Source organism: Ictalurus punctatus, chromosome 19, assembly GCF_001660625.3.
Source record: "Ictalurus punctatus breed USDA103 chromosome 19, Coco_2.0, whole genome shotgun sequence".
NCBI lineage: Eukaryota > Metazoa > Chordata > Actinopteri > Siluriformes > Ictaluridae > Ictalurus > Ictalurus punctatus.
Genome location: NC_030434.2, coordinates 8,035,370 through 8,057,044, shown reverse-complemented (window position 1 = coordinate 8,057,044; position 21,675 = coordinate 8,035,370). Strand labels below are relative to the sequence as shown.

Below are 21,675 nucleotides of genomic sequence, written 5' to 3'. Positions count from 1 at the left end.
GTTTACATGTCTGTAATACACGTCCATAATGCGACTAAAACAGGAGTACTCCACACGTCTTAATTCGATTAGAGCTTAATTCGATTATGACCTTAATTAGATTAAGGCAAGTAAAAATAGCTGTTTACATGGTAGTTTCTTAATCAGAGTATGATCTTAATCTGGTTAAGAGTGGCGGTGTCTCTATAACCCCATGACGAGTTCCACACACTATATATTACTGAGAATATAGTGGGTTATTATTTTGTATCCATGCTTTGCCATCCTCACGTGCGTTGCTAGTGTCAAAACCAAACCATGGTGCCTCTTTGTGTAATACATACAAACATACTGAGGATATGAAAAGTCTACACACCCCTTTAAAATGGCTCTTCAAACCATTCCGCAGGTTTTCAATAGGATTTAAAGCTGGACTCTGACTGGACCGTTCCAAATCGTCGATATTCTTCTCCTCTTGTGCTTTGGGTCGTTCCCGTGCTGGAAGAGTTTCATCTTCAAGTGTCTAACAGAGACCTGCAGGTTTTGTGCCAAAATAGCTTGGTATTTGGAGCTATTCATGATTCTCTGCTTCAGTCCCAGCTGAAGAGAAGCAGCCCCATAGCGCGATGCTACCACCACTATGCTTCACAGTGATGAGTATGGTGTTCTTTAGGTAATACGCTGTCTTGTTTTAGCACCCAACATATCTCTTAGAATTATGCCCAAAAAGTTCTACCATGGTCTCATCAGACCTGTCGTGGAAATTAGACAACGCTCGCAGACTCGTCCTCTGAAGGTAAAAAAAGGTTTATTACAGAAAGATGGTTAATACAGGATAGAATAAAGCAGGATAGAATAATGAGAGCGCTCTGAAGCGCTTGTACTGAACCACTACTATAGATATGAAACGCAGAGCATGACATAATTCTGTGTACCGATAAGAAGCGGTTTGAGGCAGTTCAAACAGGCTTTGTTTTAGGATCTTGGAAGATGTTTAGACGAACCTTGAACAGAAGAACATGTTTGTGTGTCTGTAAGCAGATAAACATTCTGTACTGATCTCAGTGACATGACATGGCCTTCTTAGGCGTTATCCTCACATGAGAATGAAACAGAACAAGAATAAACTTATTACAAAGTAAAAATGAGTAATTTCCCTCACAGACCGTAACACATTAACCACATGGTTTGGGTTGATTTAGTCAGGCTTGGATGATTTTTTTTTTGTTGTTGTTGTTTTTTATAAGAAAGGGCTTCGGTGCAGTCAACCTACCTTATAGCCCAGACATATGTAGAATACAAGAAATTGCTGTAGGTGTCTTGGCAGCCTCTCGGATAAGTTTTCTTCTTGTCCTTTTATAAATTTTGGCAGGACATCCTGTTCTTGGTGATGTCACTGTGGTGCTCCATTTTCTCCTCTTGTTGATGATGGCCTTCACGGTGTTCCATGGTACATCTAATGTTTTGTAAATTCTTTCGTACCCTTCTCCTGATCAAAACCCTATCAAAGCTCTTTGGCTTTAGCAGTCAGATGAAAGCAGAAGATGAAATCAAGAAATCGTAGAGAAGCAGCCGACCTTTATTTGGGGTTAATCAGAATCACTGCGTTGATGAGAACTGTATGATATTTACTTTTCAACATGAGATTGAATGTGATTGGTTCATTCTGAACACAGTCATATGCCTCATTATGAAAAGGGTGTGCATTCTTATGCACCCAGGTTATTATAATTTTTTTCTTTAGTCCTCCTCTAAAACATTAGGGTTTTTAAAATTTTTTTATTTGAATTTGGTTGTGTGCTATATCATATTAAAAGGTGGAAAAAGATCTGACATGGTTTATCCTGCGGTGCATCTCAATCAGCTCCCTAGTTCAGTAGTCAGGGCACTGATCGGGGAGTCGGCCATTTTAAGGGCTGTCTCAATCGCAAAATCCTTCCAGTGCACTGGAATGTTTGTCCTGTAAAAAAAATCCCACAACACACTGCAAAAACCAGGAAGCATCGATGCTCACTATGTTCCCTTACTGGAAATGATGGAATATTTTCCGCAGCTTTTCAGCTTGAAAGAAAATTTGGCAACTTCTCTCTACCAATGTAAGTAGCTTGTAATTGTAGGTCTCAAATGGTTAATTACGTTAGCGATTTTTAACTTTATTTGACGTTCTGATGTTTGTTTGAGTCTAATGATTTTTTTAAAACCCACTAGCTAGCCTACGATCCTGCTTCACGTACCATGACACAAACACATGTGCTTAAGCTAACAAATTTGTGTGACATATTTAACATTATTTTTGTTAAACATTTGTCATTTTTGATGACAATTAACAACGTATCTAGTCATGTCGCTGGAAATCGAGTCCAGTGTCCCAATGTGTAATAAGCAGGGGTCCCTACCAGTGCCCCAACTTGTGTACATGATATACTGATTCACAACCTACGGAGCTTTTTGGGACACACCCTTGGTTTTATTTATCTTTACATCACAAAAATCTGCTGTGTAGACTACTTACATCCACTGTAATTCCAAACACGGCCTCGGCATACAGTAGTGAGAGGTCCCACAGATGCTGTCTGAATTTGTACTGTACCCACGTTGGTAGCACCCTATGGCTTCCCCACCACCTACATCCCAGTTTAACTTCTGCTGACATACAGGATCTGTAAGCTCTAGATCACTTCATTGTTATTAAGTAACAAGAGATGTTCAACACCCTGAATCTCAAATATGGTAAAATCGCTAGCACTTCACTTAGTGTACACGCTCAGGGAAAGGGATATTAAATTGTGCTTTTCCTTGTCACTGGGACACTTTCCTTGTACCTTTAGTTTCCAGTTCGGTTTAATTTCTACGAGGTGAAGTGTACGTAGCATACCTTGTGATTTATAAATCATAAGTTAAGGCAATTAATTGGACCTTAAGTCCAATTAACTGTTGTACCTTAAATTAGCTTTTGGAACGATGCACTACATGCTTTGCAGGTAAAGGACACACTAGAAGTGCTTCGAGTGTACCACGCCAGGGACAATGAAAGGTACAGTTTAGCCTTATTTTCCTGAGAGTGCATGCGTTACAAACACGGGTAAGAACAGCACTCATTAAACGAGTGAAAAGTGATGACTTCTCATGAGCCTTTCTGTGTAAGCAGTCCCAAGCACATACATCAGCGTTGTGTTAATCACGACCAACTGCTTGCAGTGTTTTCATCATCGTTAGTTGTTTTTTTTTTTTTTTCCCTACAGCTTATTGTGCACAGATGGATTTCTCAAGAAGAAGCCCTGTAGTACGGTCCAAACATGGCGTTCCACATCTGCTGCCAGAGTCCGTACAGCCGAAGGATCCACGGATAAGCTGAAGGCAAAGCTGTGGATTAAAGGGTGTATGCTTTTTAAACCCAAGACACCAAGGTATGCTTCAAAGAAAATACTATGTACGCAGGGAGTTTCATTTTTTAAGGTGGTTAAACAGGATATCAGCTAAATATGAACATCAAAACACAGTAATAATAATCATAATAATAATAATAATAATAATAAAACAATCCTGAAATGAGTTCTACCTTTGGAAATATTATCACACAACAAATACTTTATACTTATTGGACCTGATTTATCAATGAATGTATCTGTACATCATTTATAGGAGCATTTGCACAAGAAATTTGGTATTAAAACCATTCGCATCCTACGAGAGCTCCTGAGACGGTTCAACCTTGATGGTTCAGCTTCAGATCGTATATCTGGCATGATTTACTGCAAATTTACATCGCGATTATGCTGCCAAGTTTGATTACAAGTCTCGTTCAGGTAAAAATAAATAAGTAAATAAATTAGGAGCAAACAGGATAGATTTTTTAAATACTATAAAGCATTGTCATTTTTCTCATTTAAAAGGAGTTTTTATGTCTAGTCTATTCCCCCGAAAGTCCTCTCGTTCTCTCTCTTTCTTTCTCCCGTGCAGTAGCATTTATTTCTTCCAAATAAATATGTCGTATTTGAGCTTACGGTCTTGACTTGTATCAAAGCCAGGCTTTGACCACTGAAAAGATTTTGATGGAAATGGATGATTTATAGAATCCTCAGCGTCACCATGTAAACGTCTGGACTGATCTTCCAAATGAAACATACAGTATAATCAAGCCTCTATTTCTTCCAGTCTCTTTATTGACACGCAGTCATCAGTTCATTCTTGCATGCTCAACTAAGACACGAGTCCAAATATTTATCGGCTGCTGTTCCTCGTGTCTTACGTCTTTCTTTCCGGAGCAAGCGGAGATTGATGTGCACGTTATCTACAGCCATAATTTATATTAGTCTTTTAGGATGGTCTCCTCACCTGGGTCCATACGTATGAGCAGCAGGTACAGCAGGAATAAAAGGACAGCAGTTCTGTGAATAAAGCGTGGCCAGGCAGTGACACCTGCCAGAGAGAGTCCTCTGTACAACAACCTCATAACAGCATTCAACTTCCGGACCATTGACCCTGAAACAACATGGGGTAATGCCATTAAAATGATCTGGAATGAGATGTTCATAAAGCACATATGGTCAGGTGTCCACAAACTTTTGGCCGTATAGTGCACCTTTCCATTAGCTACTGAATATTATGAATTAGGATGTAAATAAGTAATAAGTCAGGATTAGAGTTAATAAGCTTCATGGACAAAACATTTATACTCTATTAAAAGGTAATTCCTTTCTTCCATTTTTCAACATTGAATCTAACAAATCACGAGTGTGTTGACCCATCTCGGGTAAGAATGACGTTTTCTACAAGGTGTCTTCTCTGACACTGGCTGCATTTTGCTGTTAGATTTACATTTAAATTTATGGCATTTGGCAAATGCCCAGGAACAGCTCTGAAGTCTCGATCAATAAATACATCCCGATACTGGTTCATGGACTAAGAATACCATCAGTCTAAAAACTCTGTTGGGAGATAATATAATGTAGATAAAATATAATATAATATAGATAAGAGGCTTTTATTTTAAGCACTGAAATACCAAATACACAAACTGTGGTTAACTAGTGACCATGCTGATGGCATGAGGGAGTCTTCCTTAAAACTGAAGCTGGGTAACAGGTCTGTACATTCAACCTCCCCTCATCAGGCACGGGTACAAAATCATTAAAAAAAAAAAAAAAAAAACTGGAAAGAAATGGAGAGATCTTCCCATGATCTTCAGGAAATTCAAATGCTTTAAAGTGATCTAAAAGCTCGTGCGGTCCAAAACAAGGACAAAATGAGCATTTAGAAGATAAATGCGTTCAAAATTTACAGTCTCTCTCTACCACCAGTACGGATCAGCAGTTTGGATGACATCATTCTGCACTTCGGCTTCTCATCAGATTTTCTATCCAATCGAACGCTCTCTAGAATCTGAAGTGTCCCGCCCACAACGTTATAAAAATCCGTGGTACTAACTATCAAGTACGGCTTAGCCCGATCTATGAGGTAAGCTAAACGCTATTGGCTGTTTAAAAAGGGGAGGAGATACTCGATATGTCCTGCCCTGACTTCCTGCTTCAGTGGAAATTACATCAACACATCGAATAGCGCATAGCGCCGCATGTTTAGAGGCACTTCACGGATGACTTTAACATGTGGAATGTCCCAAATATTTCATACGGGTGAATTTGTTCAGGTAACACGGCTGAGGAAATAATGCAGGACATTCTTCATAACCTATATATGGAGGAGTCATGGAAATGCTGTTCTTTGTGTTTTGGAGAAGTGAATTATCTCAAATATGCACATAGGTTACTGTAAAGGACACTTTACCCATGTTACACTTGTATTTCACTCACGTATTTATAAACGTAAGATCAATGAGACGAGAATGACGTTAAGCCGAAGCGTGGAATCACCCTCGCTGTTATTTAATACAACAAAACAAACAGTACCTTGAGGTTGAACTTTTTTTTCTGCCTCCACAGGGACGGGTTCAGGCCTTGGATATGAATGGTTCATCTTTTTAGCGTCATGATTCTTGAGTATAGTAAGCGCGGTCTGTCTCTGATCCTCAGTAAAGGCGACCTGTCCCACACCATCCTTCAGCAGCTCCTTGGCCTGTGCGGTTTGGCCCAGCGGCAGGAGAACATGCAGGATGTAGAGCTCGGCCACGCTGCTGTAACCCGACAGGCTCGTGTTAGAGGAGCAGCGCAGCCAAGTTCGCACCGCCTCCTGCACCGCTGCCTGCTCTGCCACCTTGGTGTAGAGAAGAATGCTGTGAATGTAGAAGGAACAGCTGGTGAACATGTTGGCCGCTGCTGTGTGGCAGAGCTATATTAAAGGGGTCATATGATGATTTTAAAAAGTGCATTATTTTGTTTATTGGGTGTAATAGAATAGGTTAATATGCTTTAATGTTAAAAAACCCCCATTTTTTTCACATACTGTACATTATTACAGTACCACAATTCCCCTAGTCTGTTTGAGTTCTGGTTCCTCCAAAGCCCCTCCTTCCAAAAAGCCCAGAGTGTTCTGACTGGCCAGCTGACTCACTGCAATGTGATTGGCCAAAAACCTCAAGTGTGCTTCACGAGCTTCATCTTCCAAGGCTTCTAAAGCAATGATAAACACAGTTAATAAAGATTCTGATAATGCGGATGCTCGAGCAGATCGATCAGAACCAACTTTCCAAGCATGACTTGAGCAGAACGTTTCACAGTGGTAAGTTTTTATTTTGTAACTCTCTTACCTTTCAGATACGATGTTATAGCGGCTTAAATTTGTCTTCACTGCTACAACTTTATGTCCTGAAGTGCCAACATAAAATACAGTTTTAAAAATATTTAATGAATGAAAATCTTTACAATTATGGTGACATTATGCTGATATTTCAAATTGTGACGTAGACGTTTGTGGAAGAAATATCAGGACTTCGCTCGAGGCGTTTTAGGCGGGTCCGGAGCAGTGTTCTCTATTAGACAGAATAAATCCCTTTGTAACTTTGCAGATCTTACACATGCACAGATACATTACACACTACAAGAAAAGGAAAACATTAAAAAGCATCATATGACCCCTTTAATCACAACAGACTGGGACATCTGACCAATCACAGCAGAGTACGCGCTCTTAAAGGAGGAGTTTATAACAAATCATTTAGAACGAATCATTTGACACTGGGGAAAAATTGTTAATGCTGTTATTTAAATTAGGAGCACATTTAAGTGTTTTTTTGACCTCGGATGCATGTAAATCCCGCATGTGTAATGCGTCAGGTAGACATCTTTACCACATCTGCATGATCTTTGCAGGAATTTGCTCTGTTTCGCCATAATGCTGCAAAACCCACGTCAGGACGTCATGCCACCGGTTTAACTCGGCCAGAGCTTGAATTCCAACTATGCACAGCGCCGCTTTCAACTCTCCGTGCCTGGAACTATGAAAACACACATCAAATTAGAAATTCCAAAAAACATTTCCACTAAAGAAATCAGGGGGTATTATACAGTTGTGGCGGAGTAAACTTTGGAACAGGATGATCGGTGTCAATTGTGGGCATAAATAAGCATTCAAACTAAATTTTTAATCATTTTCGATTGTCTACTAGGAACATGATTACAATTTTTGCTTAATGAATCGTGATATTAATTGTGGCAATATCTCTCTGGTAATGCTGCATTTAAACACCATCTTGTCCACTAATTATGGTCTAATTGACTAAAGCAGACTATTCAATTAACTCTACTATGCCTTACTCTACTATGCCTTAATATAAAGAATACCGAGTAGTTATGAATTGGGATTTGATTTATGATAAAGTGTGTAACATGAATCAAGCACCAGATAAGTAAGATGATGATAAAATAAGAAAAATGATCAAATATAGACACAAGCATAGTCACTGTTACCTACCCAAGGTTAATTCTTTTCTCATAACAACATGTCCTGAACTGCTTTATTCCTCTTATACCACAGCAATATGCTATTTATTAAAATGAATTAACACCAGGTTGTACTTATATTGATTCATTTTTACACTATACGGCATAAAGTATGTGGACACCTGACCATCACACCCATCAGTGGTTCTTCCCCAAACTGTTGTCACGAAGTTGGAAGCACACAATTGTATAGAAAGTCTTTGTATGCTGTAATGTTACAGTTTCCCGTCACTGGAACTAAGAGACTCAAACCTGTTCCGGCATGACAATGTCCCTGTACACAAAGCGAGCTCCATGAAGACATGGTGTGTGAAGGTTGGAGTGGAAGAACTCGAGTGTTCTCGAGAGTCCTGACCTCAACCCCACCGAACACCTTTGGGATGAACTGGAACACCAACTGCACCCCAGACCTCCTCAGTACCTGATCTCACTAATACTCTTGTAGCTGAATGATCACAAATCCCCACAGTCACGCTCCAAAATCTAGTGGAAAGCCTTCACAGAAGAGTGGAGCGCATTATAACAGTGAAAGAGGGGAATAAATCTGGAATGGGATGTTCACCAAGCACATATGGCTGTGATGGTCAGCTGTCCACATACTTTTGATCAGATATAGTGTACATGTAATGTGGAACGTCCACGAAACTGGTTAGTTCCTTCACCATGAATTAATACAAAAAAATTGTTTTAAACTCGAAGCACAAAGTTTCCTCTGCTGAAGACTTTCCTGTGGTGGAAAACCTACAATAACAGATTTACCCCAACGTGTTATAAAGCGCTAACGCTGGAGACTCGTTCCAAATATACGTCTAAATAAACATCTCTAGGGTTCATAATAATGTTGACGTTTTCATTTGTTGCATAACAGAAAAGAATTTGAAATAACTTTGTGGTTATGTGGAGCAACTGCCATACAGGAACGATACCATAGTACGTACCTTGCTGGGGAAAAACAAACCAAAAACAACAGAAACCCTCATAGAATTTGTAATGGTTTTAAATGTAATGGAAACTGTAATGATCTCCTGTGGGATACTGATAGCCTAATTTGTTGCCATTAAGAACCAATAACGGTTTTAATGGTTAGCTGATGGTCTATCCATCCAGCTTATCCTTTTCAGGGTCACGGGTCACCAGGAGCTTATCCCAGGGAGCATCGGGCACAAGGTAGGGTACACCCTGGACAGGGCACAATCACATACATGTTCACACACCTGTTCATACACTACGGACACTTTGGACATGCCAATCAGCCTACCATGCGTGGACAAACTCCACACACACGGGAATCGAACCCCCAACCCTGGAGGTGTGAGGCAAACGCGCTAACCACTAAGCCACCTAATTTCTATTGCCGCCCCCAACAGGTTATTAGATGGAGTGGATATAAATGGATAATGGATATAAACCTTGTCAATGGTAAACATATAAACAACATCTGACCAATCAGAACCGACAATTCAACATAGATAGATAGGTAGATAGATAGATAGACAGACAGACAGGTAGACAGACAGATAGATAGATAGATAGATAGATAGACAGACAGATAGATAGGTAGATAGACAGATAGACAGGTAGATAGACAGACAGACAGATAGATAGATGTACTGCTTGCAGTTCACCCACCTGTGTTGTTCCTGCTCATCAGCATTAGCTAAACTCTCCAGTCCGCCCTCACATGCAGCGAGTGCAGCGGGGAAATCCTTCCGGATGATGAAGAGGTCGATGGCGGAGTCCAGCAGTCCTGAGCCGTGTGGCAGGGAGAAACACAGGGCAGGACTGCCGAGGCGAGCTGGAGCTGAACAACCTCTCTGCATGGCCGATTCATCCCGAAACACCATCGGAAGTGTTTAATAAAGCGTCAGGGTTACTGTAAAGCTACAGTGTGTGTGTCCTGTATGTTTACTAACTGCTGCGTGGGCTTTAATCCTCCTCAGTAAACACTTGTTCCCTACAGAGGGACACTACATCCACTACGACAGCGTGGCTTATACACCCTATCTAGTGTACTACACATAAGCACAAGGTGCTATTTGTTGTTCCGACTTATTGCCTCCTACTGCTTCCGGTTCGAAGGAATTGTGGGAAAATACTAGACAAGTTAAAGTACCCTTATTACTTCGACAAGATTCTAATCATTTTTTTTGTGAAAAAACAATTTACTCCTAGTACTACTACTACACCACCAACAAAAACTACTATTACTAACATATTATAGTATAATACTATAGCTTATATATATATATATATATATATATATATATATATATATATATATATATATATATATATATATATATATATATATATATACACACACACACACACACACACACGACACTGTTGACAAACTTATTAACAAATTCAAAAAGACTGGAAGTGATGCAGACCGACCGAGAGGAAGTGACCGTCCATGAAGATCCACTGACGAAGACACGACCGACGTGGTGCTGGCGAACATAATGCCCCTGTGTATTGAGAGTTTTGGGACACCATGTAATAAAAGAAGAAGTAGAAGAAATCAGTCCGTACAGGATTTCGCCGAGTTATTTTTTTGGTGATTGTTGCAACCAAAAATGCTTGATTTTGCTGCGCCTTTTTTCAAAAAGAATTTTTTTTTTTTTTTTTTTTTGCGGAAAACTACTTGAACTTGGCGAGATTGCAATTGCACAAAAGTGTCTTTCGCAGTGATGTTTGCTGGTAAATGAGACCTTATAGCTGTAGTCATGTTCAACACGTGAATTGACGGGGGTTTTGGCTGAATGCGTGCTGTGATGACGTCACAAGACGCACCTTGGCCTAAATCTGCGGAAAATCAGCGGTAATTCTGAAAAAAAATCACAAGCTCCTGCGAATATCGCAGAGTTTCCTTGATTTTGCGAGAATCTTGGACGGACTAAGTAATCACATTTCAAGTCTCATTTTTTTCCCTTGAAACAAATATAGTGCACACAATAATCATACATTATATGTTTTATTAGTTGTGTTCTCATTTCCAGAACATTCGCCTCTGTTGCACTATTTATTCACACAGCTGAACTGACTCGTGTTTAAATTGTTCATGACTGAAATCAGCTTTCTCGAAGAAACTTCAGTACACTTAATAAAGGATGTACAGTGCTGATATACACACAAAAAAGGAGGGAAAAAAAAAGCATTTCATACATTTCATCCAAGAAGCTATTTTCAAACTTCAAACCCATGAATTAAACATTCTCTCTCTCTTTAAATAAAAAAAAAAAATACATTCATGCATGTGGTCCATCATACAGTATGCCAAAATAAACAAAAAAGACCCCCCCCCTTTCCAATTTACACAACATCTGGCCAGTGATTGCTGATCATAACTTCTGTGTCAAGGAGTTGACCTCGCTCTGTGAGTAATCTCCTCAGCTTTTTCCTCCTCCTCCAGGTCACTTTCAAGCCATACTCACTCTCTGGTGTGTCTCTCACTAACAAGTTTTCAGTCTGTGGAGGAGTTCTCGGTTGATTCGGGGAAAAGAGGAGGCTGAGAACCGAAGACGAAGCAGGGTGTTCACGGCGTGGCATTTCTGGAGTCTGTATGTGAGGAGGAGTGAGAACGCTGCTAGTTTCAGGCGTGGATGTACGTGCTGTAACAGAGCTTGGAGGAGTTCTCGGTTTCCCAGCTGCAGAACCAATGTGTTTGGCTCCTGATGTAGTCGCGTTGTTCCCCCTCGTGTTTAGAGAATTCGGCCTCGGCGTATCGTCACGGCCGACTGGAGAAACGGTTCCGTCACTGTGACTTTGAGGAGGTCTTATTTCTGGAGGATCCCCAACATGTGACCGAGTGCTCTCTTTACCGAGACCTCTGCGACATCTCGGTGGAACCGAGTTACTCGTGTCGAACAACAAACTAGGGTATTTGCAGACAGTTGATCTTCTAACTTGAGTCGAATGTGATGTGGTTAAGCTGCTTGCGGGGAGATGGTTCTTCTTCTTCCTTTGTCCACGACATCTGACTGCTGTATCTTCCAGCGAGGTAAACTGAGAACACACCTAAGGCGGATAAAACCATATTCCATGAAACCATCTTGTGTAATCTTTTTTAAACTTCTAAAATCACTACAATCTCTCATGTATTTACATTTCCTGAACGCAAACCAAAACAGAATGTTGTTTACATAATGTACGTATAGAGAAACTATTAACTGTCCCTCATTGGTTCGTGCAGCTAAGGATTTGGGGCTGCACTTACATCGTGGGCCTTCTTGATGCATGATTCGGATATTTTGACTCAGAAATGATCGTTTGTGCCGTCTGTTTACTTATGAATGAATAAAAAAAATATCCAGTTCCTGTATTTACGTCATTCCTACGCCTTTAAGCTTCCTATGCCATGACTGAGAAATGTCCTCGTAGACAGCCCTGTATCTGTAATGATTATACCCCTTCCCCACAGACCAAGAAGACAATTGATTCATACAGACTCCATTAACCACCCTTCATTATTTACACTTGCGGCATTTGTCAGACGCTGTTATTCAGAGCGATGCATTTATACAATTGAGCAGTTGAGGGTTAAGGGCCTTGCTCAAGGGCCCAACAGTGGCAGCTTGGCAAGTGCTGGGATTTGAACTCACAACCTTCAGTAGACCAACCTTCAATAGACCAGTGTCTTAACTGCTGAGCTACCACTGCCCTTATTTAAATGACGAATATTGGCCAAGACTACAGTACAATGACAATAACTTCAAAATTATCAGGAAAAAACTCACACGTTTTTACAGAAGTCAAATAAAATAATCAGATATCTGACCTCATATGAATGTGCCCCATATTGGATGTCACAAAAATCTGATCTGTCAGAAGTCAGCAAAAAATCTACATTTTTTTTGGAAATGCAAATGCAGTCTCGGTGACACCACAAACCATTTCTTGAGTCTTTACAATCTGATGTGGCTTTAAATTTAACACATTGTGGAGACCAAACCATAGAGCTTTGGTTTATGAAGAGCATCAGAGTTGGCATGTTGCCAACTTAAGCTGTGTCTCCACAGCAAGAACTTTCCCCAGAAACTAGGCACTTTTGGAGGTACTCTGTGTTTCCACCGCAAAGACCAGGGTCTAAATCAAGTTCCGGGTAAAATATTTTCCCCTCGGAAAGTCCCTACTCGGGAGGTGGCACTTTAAAAAAATAAATAAATAAAAAAATTCAGGAATTTTGGGGGGTGGGACTTGAGCACTGAACATGCTGACACTAATTGTTCCAGTGGCTTTTTGAGCGCAGGCTTGTGACGGTCTTGAATTCCATACGGCTCTCCTGCTCACATCGCAGGATCTCTAAACCCACCATCAGTGTGTAACGCCCTACTGAGTTGCGCTTGCGACCCTCACATTTCTTCATTATTTATTAGCCAAGTTTCCAGTCAAATTTAACTTATGCAAAAAATTGGAATATCGCATAATTTGCGAATAAAGCATCGTTTTCCATCCAAAGTGTTCAAGAGAACAAAATCGTCACTTTTGGGGAAACTGGCACAAAGTATCAAGACAAATGGAAGCTGTTGAAACTGCGGAAGCCACTGTGTCCCCCTCCCCACAATATAATAAATTACTTGTGCTTCAGAGCAGTCAGAAAAACACTATCACAAACCTCATGTTTTCTTGCGATCGGAGGCGGATGCCTGATATATGGGAAGGGAATCATGTGAGACGGTTCTGGGAGGTAATTATACCAAATCATTTTGATGACCGACATCAAACGCTCAGGCGTTTCAGAATGACAAAAACATTTGAGGTGCTGTGCAAAGAGATTGGGCCGCTGTTTAGTCCAGTTATGCGGACCCATCGTGACCCGGTTCTGACAGAAAAACGCACTGCCATTGTCAATGTCAATGACAAGTCAGTATGCGTTGAATATCCAATCACATCAGCCAATTATCCGATCGCATCAGCCAATTATCCAACCACATGATTTGTTGATTCAAAGTCAAATAACTTTTTTGATGTGCATTGACGAATTTATTCAGTAAATATTTTTCCATCATAATTTATGTCTTCTTATCAAATAATAAAAAAGTATATCTGCCTCAATTGAGCAGATAAGTTTTTTATGCGTATTTTTAGAGATTTTATTTGCATCTGGTATTTCCATCCGGCGTTTTTTTTTTTTTGCGACATCCCAAAACAAGCGAATGGAAATGCAGCTATTTTAAACTCGGTTCTTAGAGACATTCACAAGTAAAAGTAAAAAAAAACATAATAAAATAAAAAAAACAACAACATTTTTTTCACCACAAACCACTCACTGGCACTGTATTTAGAGAAAGTATTGTAGTTTTAGTTCACCAAACAATTTCAACAATTATTTTAATAATCTCTTGTATTATATTCTAAGCGGAAATCCTTCTTCATGTACCCCGATCTGTAATTTAAAATACCACTGATCCTGGTGAATAATTAACAAACAAACGAGTCTATGACGTCATCAGGAGACTTTTTGAGCGTGCTACAGGTGAAGCGTTATTTCCCCCTAAAAAGAGTTACAATGGTCCAATTACCCAAGAAGGAACCGGGACGCCTTGCCGTGATGGCTCTGATACAAAGGACCTCGGATTAATCGCGCTTCGTAACTGTGATCCATAGTCGTGTCGGGATCCACTTCTGGGTTGTTCTACAAACAGCAGCTGAGATTTGTGTGGATTCAGCAGTCTCCTTTTCCGCGTAGCGCGAGGCATCAAACTTCATCATCGCCCTGTTTCCAAAAAGGGAACAAAACAGCGCGCGACGTTAACGACCAGTAAACACGCGATACATTGTAAACGTACACACAGCGTTATTAACCAACATACTCTTAAAACTACGCGCGTTCGCTTCCAAACAAACTTGGGTTTTCTTTCTTTTTATTTATTTTGTTTTATTTATGTATTTATTTTTTTAAATTCCGCACTTGTTAAAATAAGTAACTTTCCGAATCAATTCGCTTTGTAGATCTGTACTTCCGTGTCTCCTCTGATTGGTTCGCTGCCACACCATGACCTGCGCCTATTGGTCAGAGCCTGTTCACGTGACCGAAATTGATAGGTCTGCGCCAAAATTCAAACCTCCTGCGTGAAGAAGACGGAAGTAACGATTTCCCCCCCACCCTCTCGTTTAATGAAGTTACGATTTCACAACGGCGAGATAAAAATAATTATAATAATAATAATCATCATCATTAAGGACGTAACTGAGAACTGGCATAATATGAAGGTTTGCTTGCTTTAATATTAACTGGGTTGCTTGGTTACCAGTAATCGCATTCTCTAGTATTATAACTGTAGGCTTATACATAGCTAGGGTCCTTTGTGTTAACATTGACTGCACTTGAATAGCTAGTAGGCAATGTAGCAGATTTAAATCAATGTAACCGAAAACATTTCTTATAATTGAATCAAACTGTAGCGACTGTGGATTAGATCAGTAGCTAAGTGCATAGGTAATAGCTTTATTAGCAATCCAGTAAGCAGTGTAACGTGAATCGACGTTGTCTTTTATTAAGCACTCGTACTGCTTAGATTATGCTTGACAAAACACGAGTTAATGTAAATATATTGATAATTACTTGTCGGTTTAGCTCGTTAGACCGGATACATCATGTAACTGCACTGAGATCAGTTTTAACGGTTTTGTGTTCTAGAAGACGTCACTAAAGTTGTTGATATTCAAAAAAAAAAAAAAACAACACACACACACAAAGCGTAGGCCTGTAGGTTAAGTGGAAAAACAGTCATCTAACTCTCGGTCGAAGTGAAAATTAAACCAAAATCTCAAGGTATGTGATAAATTAGTTGAAATATTTCTGTTTGAGAGCCCTGTAGGTACATTTCAGCTTACACTTGGGCAAAGGTTAACTAATGAACTGAGCTGGCATCAATCCACCTTGATATGTCAGTCAGATTATAAATATGGATTCATTTCTAAGATAATAACTTGTACATTATAATGTTTTATAATGTGTTTTTTTTTTCTCTCTCTTTTTTATAATCCAGGGATCCGGTCCGCTATGAACAGGATGAGGGAGAGTCCCAGGAGACCGATAATCCTCAAGAGGAGGAAACTGCCGTTTCAGACGAATGATGCAGACGGGCCAGAGAGCAAATCTGCTACAACGTCAGGAGCACGGTCTTTTCCAGACGGCATTCGCATCATGGACCATCCCACAATGACGGACACGCAAGTGGTCGTCATACCGAAAACCGCAGATCTTCAGAGCGTCATTGGTGTGCTGACCGCCAAGGGGAAGGAATGCGGTGCGCAGGGGCCAAACAAGTTTATCTTGCTGAGCGGAAGCAACGGGGCGGAAGATGGAGCCGATGCACTCGGCCGTGCCACGTCCGAGTGTACAAACAACCTCGGAACTGGAGCGTGTGTAGACGACAAAGCTCTCCTGAAGAGCAGAAGTATGTGTTCACTTATATATCCTGTATACAGAGTATCCTAAAAGTCTCCATACACAGGGGGATTATGTTCGCCAGCACCACGTCAGCTGTGTCTTCATCAGTGGATGTTCATGGACGTGCACTTCTTCTCGGTCGGTCCAAATCACTTCCAGTCTTTTTGAATTTGTTAATAAGTTTGGCAGCAGTGATGTGTGTGTGTGATGTGTTTGCCATGTTTCCTGTTAAAGCTCATCGTAACCTTGCGACAGCTTCCCGATCCAACCACGAGAACCATTTCAATACGTCTTTTGTCATTCACTATCTGAGAAAAATATATTTATAATATGAAAAATGTCGGAAACATTTAGCTAGAAAGGGTTCATTTCCCCCTATGTATGTAGACTTTTGGGACACCTTGTATTATCCCTTCCTTTGATGGCCGCCCGTATTCCATTGTTCATTCTGCTGTTTGCATTATTTCCATTTTAACCCGAGTATAAACGCAAGTATTCACTTTGTCAGTGAAACCTGATCCAGACTGCAGTCCGTTAGATGACAGCCTGACAAACATCCAGTGGTTGGGGAGAATGAACACACACGGCGCTGGTGCTGAGTCGGCAAAGAAAGATTCCAATAAAGAGAATTTAGACAGCTGTGTACAGGTAGAGTTTATTTCTTGTTCTTGCAGTGCACAGTGTTTGGTGTTGCTGCATCTCATTTCACTGCAACTTTATATCATTCCACCAGAGGTCTAGAGTCATACATGCTCCTTTATTTACACATCAAATAAAAGCCACTTAATCGTTGACTACAATTAAAGTGCACCTGTTATGGTTTTTCAAATATGACCTTTCATGTAGTGTTATAGAGCCGTTTGTGAATGTAAAAAGGCTGCAAAGTTTCAAAAATCAAAGCGCACGACAAAAGTTATCGACTCCCAAAAGAAGGAACCGATTCTGAACAGCTGAAACGAGTCGTTAGTAAATCAAGTCTTTACTTCCTGTACTAACCTACTAGGTTTGTAATAAAAAAAAAAAAGCCCCGCGTCTGGTCTTCATCGGCTACTCGCTGACCAATCACAACAGACTGAGACATCTGACCAATCAGAGTAGAGTATGCTCTGTGAAATGAGGAGTTTGGAATGAATCCTTTAGAACGGATCATTTAATGAGTCGTTTGTGACACGGGGGGGGCGTTAATACTGCAGTTTAAATTATGAGCACATGAAAGTGTTTTTTGACCACGGATGCATGTCAATCTATTGAATGCGACCGCTAAAACAAAATCAGGAACGTTTCAAAACCATAATAGGTGCACTTTAATTCTGCATCAGCAAGATGGCGGTTTTAGACGCCTCTTAGCAGCGTAGATTTCTAAATTTACTTTTATTGGCGCTCCCGTTTTCTCTTTTAGGCACAGCACACGGAGGAAGGCGCGAGTGCAGTTAAGGGCCCTATGTCTGAAAGACCGCCTTACTCCTATATGGCCATGATCCAGTTTGCGATCAACAGCAAGAAAAATAAGAAGATGACTCTGAAGGAAATCTATAACTGGATAGAGGACCATTTCCCCTACTTCCGAAATGTAGCTAAACCGGGTTGGAAGGTAATGAAGTGGTTGTAACTTTGCGCTATCTTGTTTATGATTTTTTAATTTTTTTTTTTATTTGACCTGCTTGTTTTGTTTTTCCCTTCGTTAGAACTCCATTCGCCATAACCTCTCCTTGCACGATATGTTCGTCCGAGAGAGCACACCAGATGGCAAGAGCTCCTACTGGACCATTAAACCTGAAGCAAACCGCTGTCTCACTTTAGACCAGGTGTATAAGGTAAGCATATCCACAGGAACCTTCTCCACACTTAAAACCGCTTTTAAAGCATTTGCTTATTTCAATTTTCTTTACAAACGTGGCCACACTTCTTATTTCCCAACCCTGCTACAGCCTGCGATTGATCCAGCGGCCCCCTCTTACCCACAAACCATGCAAGTCTGTTACCAACAAGTAAGACTTTATTTTCTGTCCATACTTCCTCACTGCATTCAGACAGGGAGGACGCATGTCTCCGAAACATGTCTCCACGCTTATTTTTATTCTAGGACTTGAGAGGTTCAGGCAGGAAGCATGTTAATGTCTACACTATGCCTTGTCTCATGTTTTGATTGATAATCTTGGCATCCTCTTCACTTGTAGTTCAGTGAATGCACAGTAAAGGAAAGGGAAAACTGCGTATGTGGCTTATAGAGCTGGGGAACTGACAGGTTTTGTGTCTTTACAGCAACAGAAGCGAGTTATACCCGATCCTAAGAAAGCTACACCTTGCACCACAGGTAGGTAAACATACGACTTGGACCACAACAGGTTTGCTAATAATGGACATTATGGACATCTTTTTTCTCAAATGTAATTTTTAGAGGTATACAGTATGTAAGGGTTTTGGTTGGAGGTGGACCGATTTTTATTTTTATTTTATTTTATTTTTTTTGTATTTTTTGGATTTTTACCGATATCGATAACTAAGTCGGGCGCCGTACCTGTCGATAACCGATTAATCAACCGATAGTTTTTAAATTGATACCGAATGAAAACTTAACACTCAAAGTGAAATATTGCTGAACTTTATTACACAAATAAACAGTGTCAGTGGTGTTTTTATTGCTCCTCTAGAGGCCGCTCTCGTACTGTATAACGACAGCGGATCCTTCTCAGCTGGGAGAAACTATCAGTGTGGATAGATTTTGCCGATAACCGATACTTCCAGCAACTGTTTATCGAAGCGAATTAATCCTCAAAACAAATCGGTAGACCTCCAGTCTTTAATATTTAATCACAAGACCACGGAAAGTGTTCAGTTTTGCCTAATATTTTGATCCAAATTCTTTTACACCTGTGCGATGATGGATTTTTAACACTAGTGAATGACGTACTAGAATAGTAAAATTCAGGATTAAAACCTGTAAACGAAATGATTTTACATTTGGTATGTCAGCACTGTTAATTAGATCTGAAGTAACGTTTGATGTACTGTTGGAAACGACTTGCAGTGAGACATAGTGAGCGGACATAAAGACAGATTTATTTATTCTTTTCGTCTCCAGAGAGGAAAATGAAGCCTCTCCTGCCTCGTACGGACTCGTACCTAGTGCCCATTCAGCTTCCTCTGACTCCTTCGATCTTCTTGCCCTCCCCGGCAGCGCTCTCTCTGTGTCCGCCACAACAGCAGAGCTCCAGTCTCTCCAATCCCATCTCCAAAGCGGGGTGCAAGAGGCTTTGCATAGCTCCCAAGGTAAATTCTGCTCATATGGAAACCGATAGCAAACCTAACAGCAGTAACTCAGCTGCTTTGGTATGTTTTTTAAAAGGTCCCGAAGAGTGAATCCAGCGTCGTCGTGACGTCTACCCCGGTTACTGAAGTGAAGGAAGAGCGCGTGTGTGAACCCATCCGTGGCGAATCCTGCAGCAGTGAACGGAAGGAGCTGAGCAGCTCGCGTCGTAAGCAGCGTCTAGTCCCACCTTCCAACGAAGAGCCCGTCCTGCTCTTCCCAGACAGCACTTTCTTCGACTCGGGTATGGTCTCGGACATCTCCGTCTTCCAGGAAGCGGAGCTCGAGGCAGAGCCGCGGTGTGAAAGCGAAAACTTTAAAACGCCAATCAAAGGGAGCCACCTGGCTTCCTCCACCCCCAGCAAGGCGCTGGAGCCGTGGAGGATCACGCCGCTGGGCAAAGGGAGCCGCAGCGTGCTGGATTTCAGCCCGATCCGCACACCGCAGCGGCACGAGCACAGCGGTTTGAGCTTCAGCAGCACGCCCTTCAAAGAGCTGCCGCTATTCAATTCACCCCGTGAGCTGCTCACTTCCTGTTCGCGCGAGCTCCAGACGGGCTCCGCCAACCGCTCGCTCACCGAGGGCCTCGTGCTGGACACCATGAACGACAGCCTGAGTAAAATCTTGGTGGACATCAGCTTCACGGGTCTGGAGGATGAAGACCTGTGCATGGCCAACCTCAGCTGGTCACAGTTAATTCCCGAGCTGACATAAGCCACATCTTTTTTCAGTCTATTCAATCTGCGCCCCTGCTTTTTCACTGCCTCAGCATCTTTTGTTTTGGTTTGCTAATACATGTCAATATTTTACTCTGCTTTTTATATCTGAGCCTCAGCTACGCTCCTTTTTCGTGCAACAGCCTATCAACCTATCTTCATGCGCATATCAGTTTATTTTTTTGTTACTTTATTTAATCTCTTAGGATTAAAGAGCAGAGCTTGAATAACATCGGTGTGGCTCTCCATGCTGAAACCTGAAGCAAGACGGCTCGGACATGACCAGCCAGTCATAGCTCATTTCCACACTTTAAAAACAAAACAAAACGGACCCATTCCTATATATGCTGCTCACGCTACCTTTGCTTCTTCCACATGTGTATTTATCCTTTTTTTTTCTTTCCTTTTTTCATTCTCACTGCCTTTTTTTCTTGTATGTGTGTAACTTCCTGTCCGTTTACTGTACGTATGTCTACTTGGAGAGTATTTATCACTCCAGTTCTGAAAGACGAAATGGAGCGACGAGTGAGAGAAACCGTCGAAGGAATGTATTTAGGAATTGATTTGATTTTGCACAACTTGTAAGATATATATGTATGTATATGTATTTTAGCTATTCTAAAAATGTGTAAATGAGTACATAGATTTAAGCGAATCCCCACGTAGACACTACTGCACGCGAGCTTCTTAACCCGATGCGTCGACGGAAAGGAAAGACCTGCAATCCAAGCTAATCGTTTATTTTAACAGTTATTATTTTTTATTTTTTTTTGGGATGACACAATGAAACAAAATCCATAAACAATATAATATTCAGTAGCATAGAACTGAGATTTCTGTTTTTATCTAATGATTTTAACAATCTTTTATTGGCTCTTGGTCGATCTTGACTACTGTATGGTGCAGGAATTCTAGTTTCTCCAGGGCAGGGTGATGCAAAGTAAAATCAGTTTCCGGTGAGATGTAATGTGACGGCGAAGCGTGTCGAAAATCGCAAGAAATCTGGACACGACGCCGGTCCAATCTAGGCTGCAGGTTCGTGTGAAAGGTCGAATTGCTGCTGAATTACGCCAGTCCTCTCAGACAAAACATTTGCTTAATAATAAATATATTTTTAAGTTTTGTTTGATTTACCCAAAAGCATTTGATATAATTGAGAGGAGCAGTTGTAACATGGTGTGCAGGATCATCTCTGACATTCAGCTTTATTTAATAATATGTTTGTGCACATCATCCAGCCCTGGTCTCTTGCATGCGTTGGCGTTCGATTAAAACATTTTTGGCTGTTTGTGGTCATCATTACAGTCTGTGTTTAAAAAAAAAAAAAATGTAAAAAATACATAAATAAATAAAAATCTTATAAAAGACTACAAAAAAATA

The 21,675-nt window shown here is 40.8% G+C and overlaps 3 protein-coding genes across 4 annotated transcripts; 1 reads left to right on the top strand and 2 right to left on the bottom strand.

Annotated features, from left to right (window-relative positions):
- Window positions 1-1,537: 1,537 nt before the first annotated feature.
- Window positions 1,538-10,642, bottom strand: pex26 (peroxisomal biogenesis factor 26). The gene is made up of 6 exons (XM_017494106.3): window positions 10,272-10,642; window positions 9,504-9,688; window positions 7,223-7,369; window positions 5,886-6,208; window positions 4,315-4,461; window positions 1,538-3,342 (listed from the first exon to the last, which is right to left on the bottom strand). The coding sequence occupies exons 1-6, from the start codon at window positions 10,371-10,373 to the stop codon at window positions 3,245-3,247; spliced, it is 1,002 nt and encodes a 333-aa protein (XP_017349595.2). The 5' UTR covers window positions 10,374-10,642; the 3' UTR covers window positions 1,538-3,244.
- A 195-nt stretch (window positions 10,643-10,837) lies between these two features.
- On the bottom strand, window positions 10,838-14,851 carry rhno1 (RAD9-HUS1-RAD1 interacting nuclear orphan 1). The gene is made up of 3 exons (XM_017494108.3): window positions 14,690-14,851; window positions 14,399-14,592; window positions 10,838-11,894 (listed from the first exon to the last, which is right to left on the bottom strand). The coding sequence occupies exons 2-3, from the start codon at window positions 14,573-14,575 to the stop codon at window positions 11,190-11,192; spliced, it is 882 nt and encodes a 293-aa protein (XP_017349597.1). The 5' UTR covers window positions 14,576-14,592; window positions 14,690-14,851; the 3' UTR covers window positions 10,838-11,189.
- foxm1 (forkhead box M1) lies at window positions 14,840-21,646 on the top strand. Of its 2 annotated transcripts, none has more exons than XM_017494093.3 (9): window positions 14,840-15,089; window positions 15,869-16,279; window positions 16,781-16,920; window positions 17,672-17,863; window positions 17,958-18,086; window positions 18,201-18,260; window positions 18,535-18,586; window positions 19,355-19,542; window positions 19,619-21,646. In XM_017494093.3, the coding sequence occupies exons 2-9, from the start codon at window positions 15,883-15,885 to the stop codon at window positions 20,291-20,293; spliced, it is 1,833 nt and encodes a 610-aa protein (XP_017349582.1). In that variant the 5' UTR covers window positions 14,840-15,089; window positions 15,869-15,882; the 3' UTR covers window positions 20,294-21,646. The 2 variants fall into 2 exon arrangements, with proteins under 2 accessions (XP_017349582.1, XP_017349583.1); XM_017494094.3 differs by lacking the exon at window positions 14,840-15,089 and adding an exon at window positions 15,096-15,651.
- The last annotated feature ends 29 nt before the right edge of the window (window positions 21,647-21,675 follow it).

Coding starts and splice junctions, on each gene's coding strand:
- rhno1 (XM_017494108.3), bottom strand. CDS start 14,575: ATGCCTCGCGCTACGCGGAAAAGGAGACTGCTGAATCCACACAAATCT. Junction 11,895..14,398: donor GCGTCCCGGTTCCTTCTTGG/GTAATTGGACCA, acceptor TATCCGCCTTAG/GTGTGTTCTCAGTTTACCTC.
- pex26 (XM_017494106.3), bottom strand. CDS start 10,373: ATGGTGTCCCAAAACTCTCAATACACAGGGGCATTATGTTCGCCAGCA. Junction 7,370..9,503: donor GATGAGCAGGAACAACACAG/GTGGGTGAACTG, acceptor GTGTTTTCATAG/TTCCAGGCACGGAGAGTTGA. Junction 6,209..7,222: donor GCAAAGATCATGCAGATGTG/GTAAAGATGTCT, acceptor CTACATTCACAG/CATTCTTCTCTACACCAAGG.
- foxm1 (XM_017494093.3), top strand. CDS start 15,883: ATGAACAGGATGAGGGAGAGTCCCAGGAGACCGATAATCCTCAAGAGG. Junction 16,921..17,671: donor ATTTAGACAGCTGTGTACAG/GTAGAGTTTATT, acceptor TTTCTCTTTTAG/GCACAGCACACGGAGGAAGG. Junction 19,543..19,618: donor GGCTTTGCATAGCTCCCAAG/GTAAATTCTGCT, acceptor GTTTTTTAAAAG/GTCCCGAAGAGTGAATCCAG.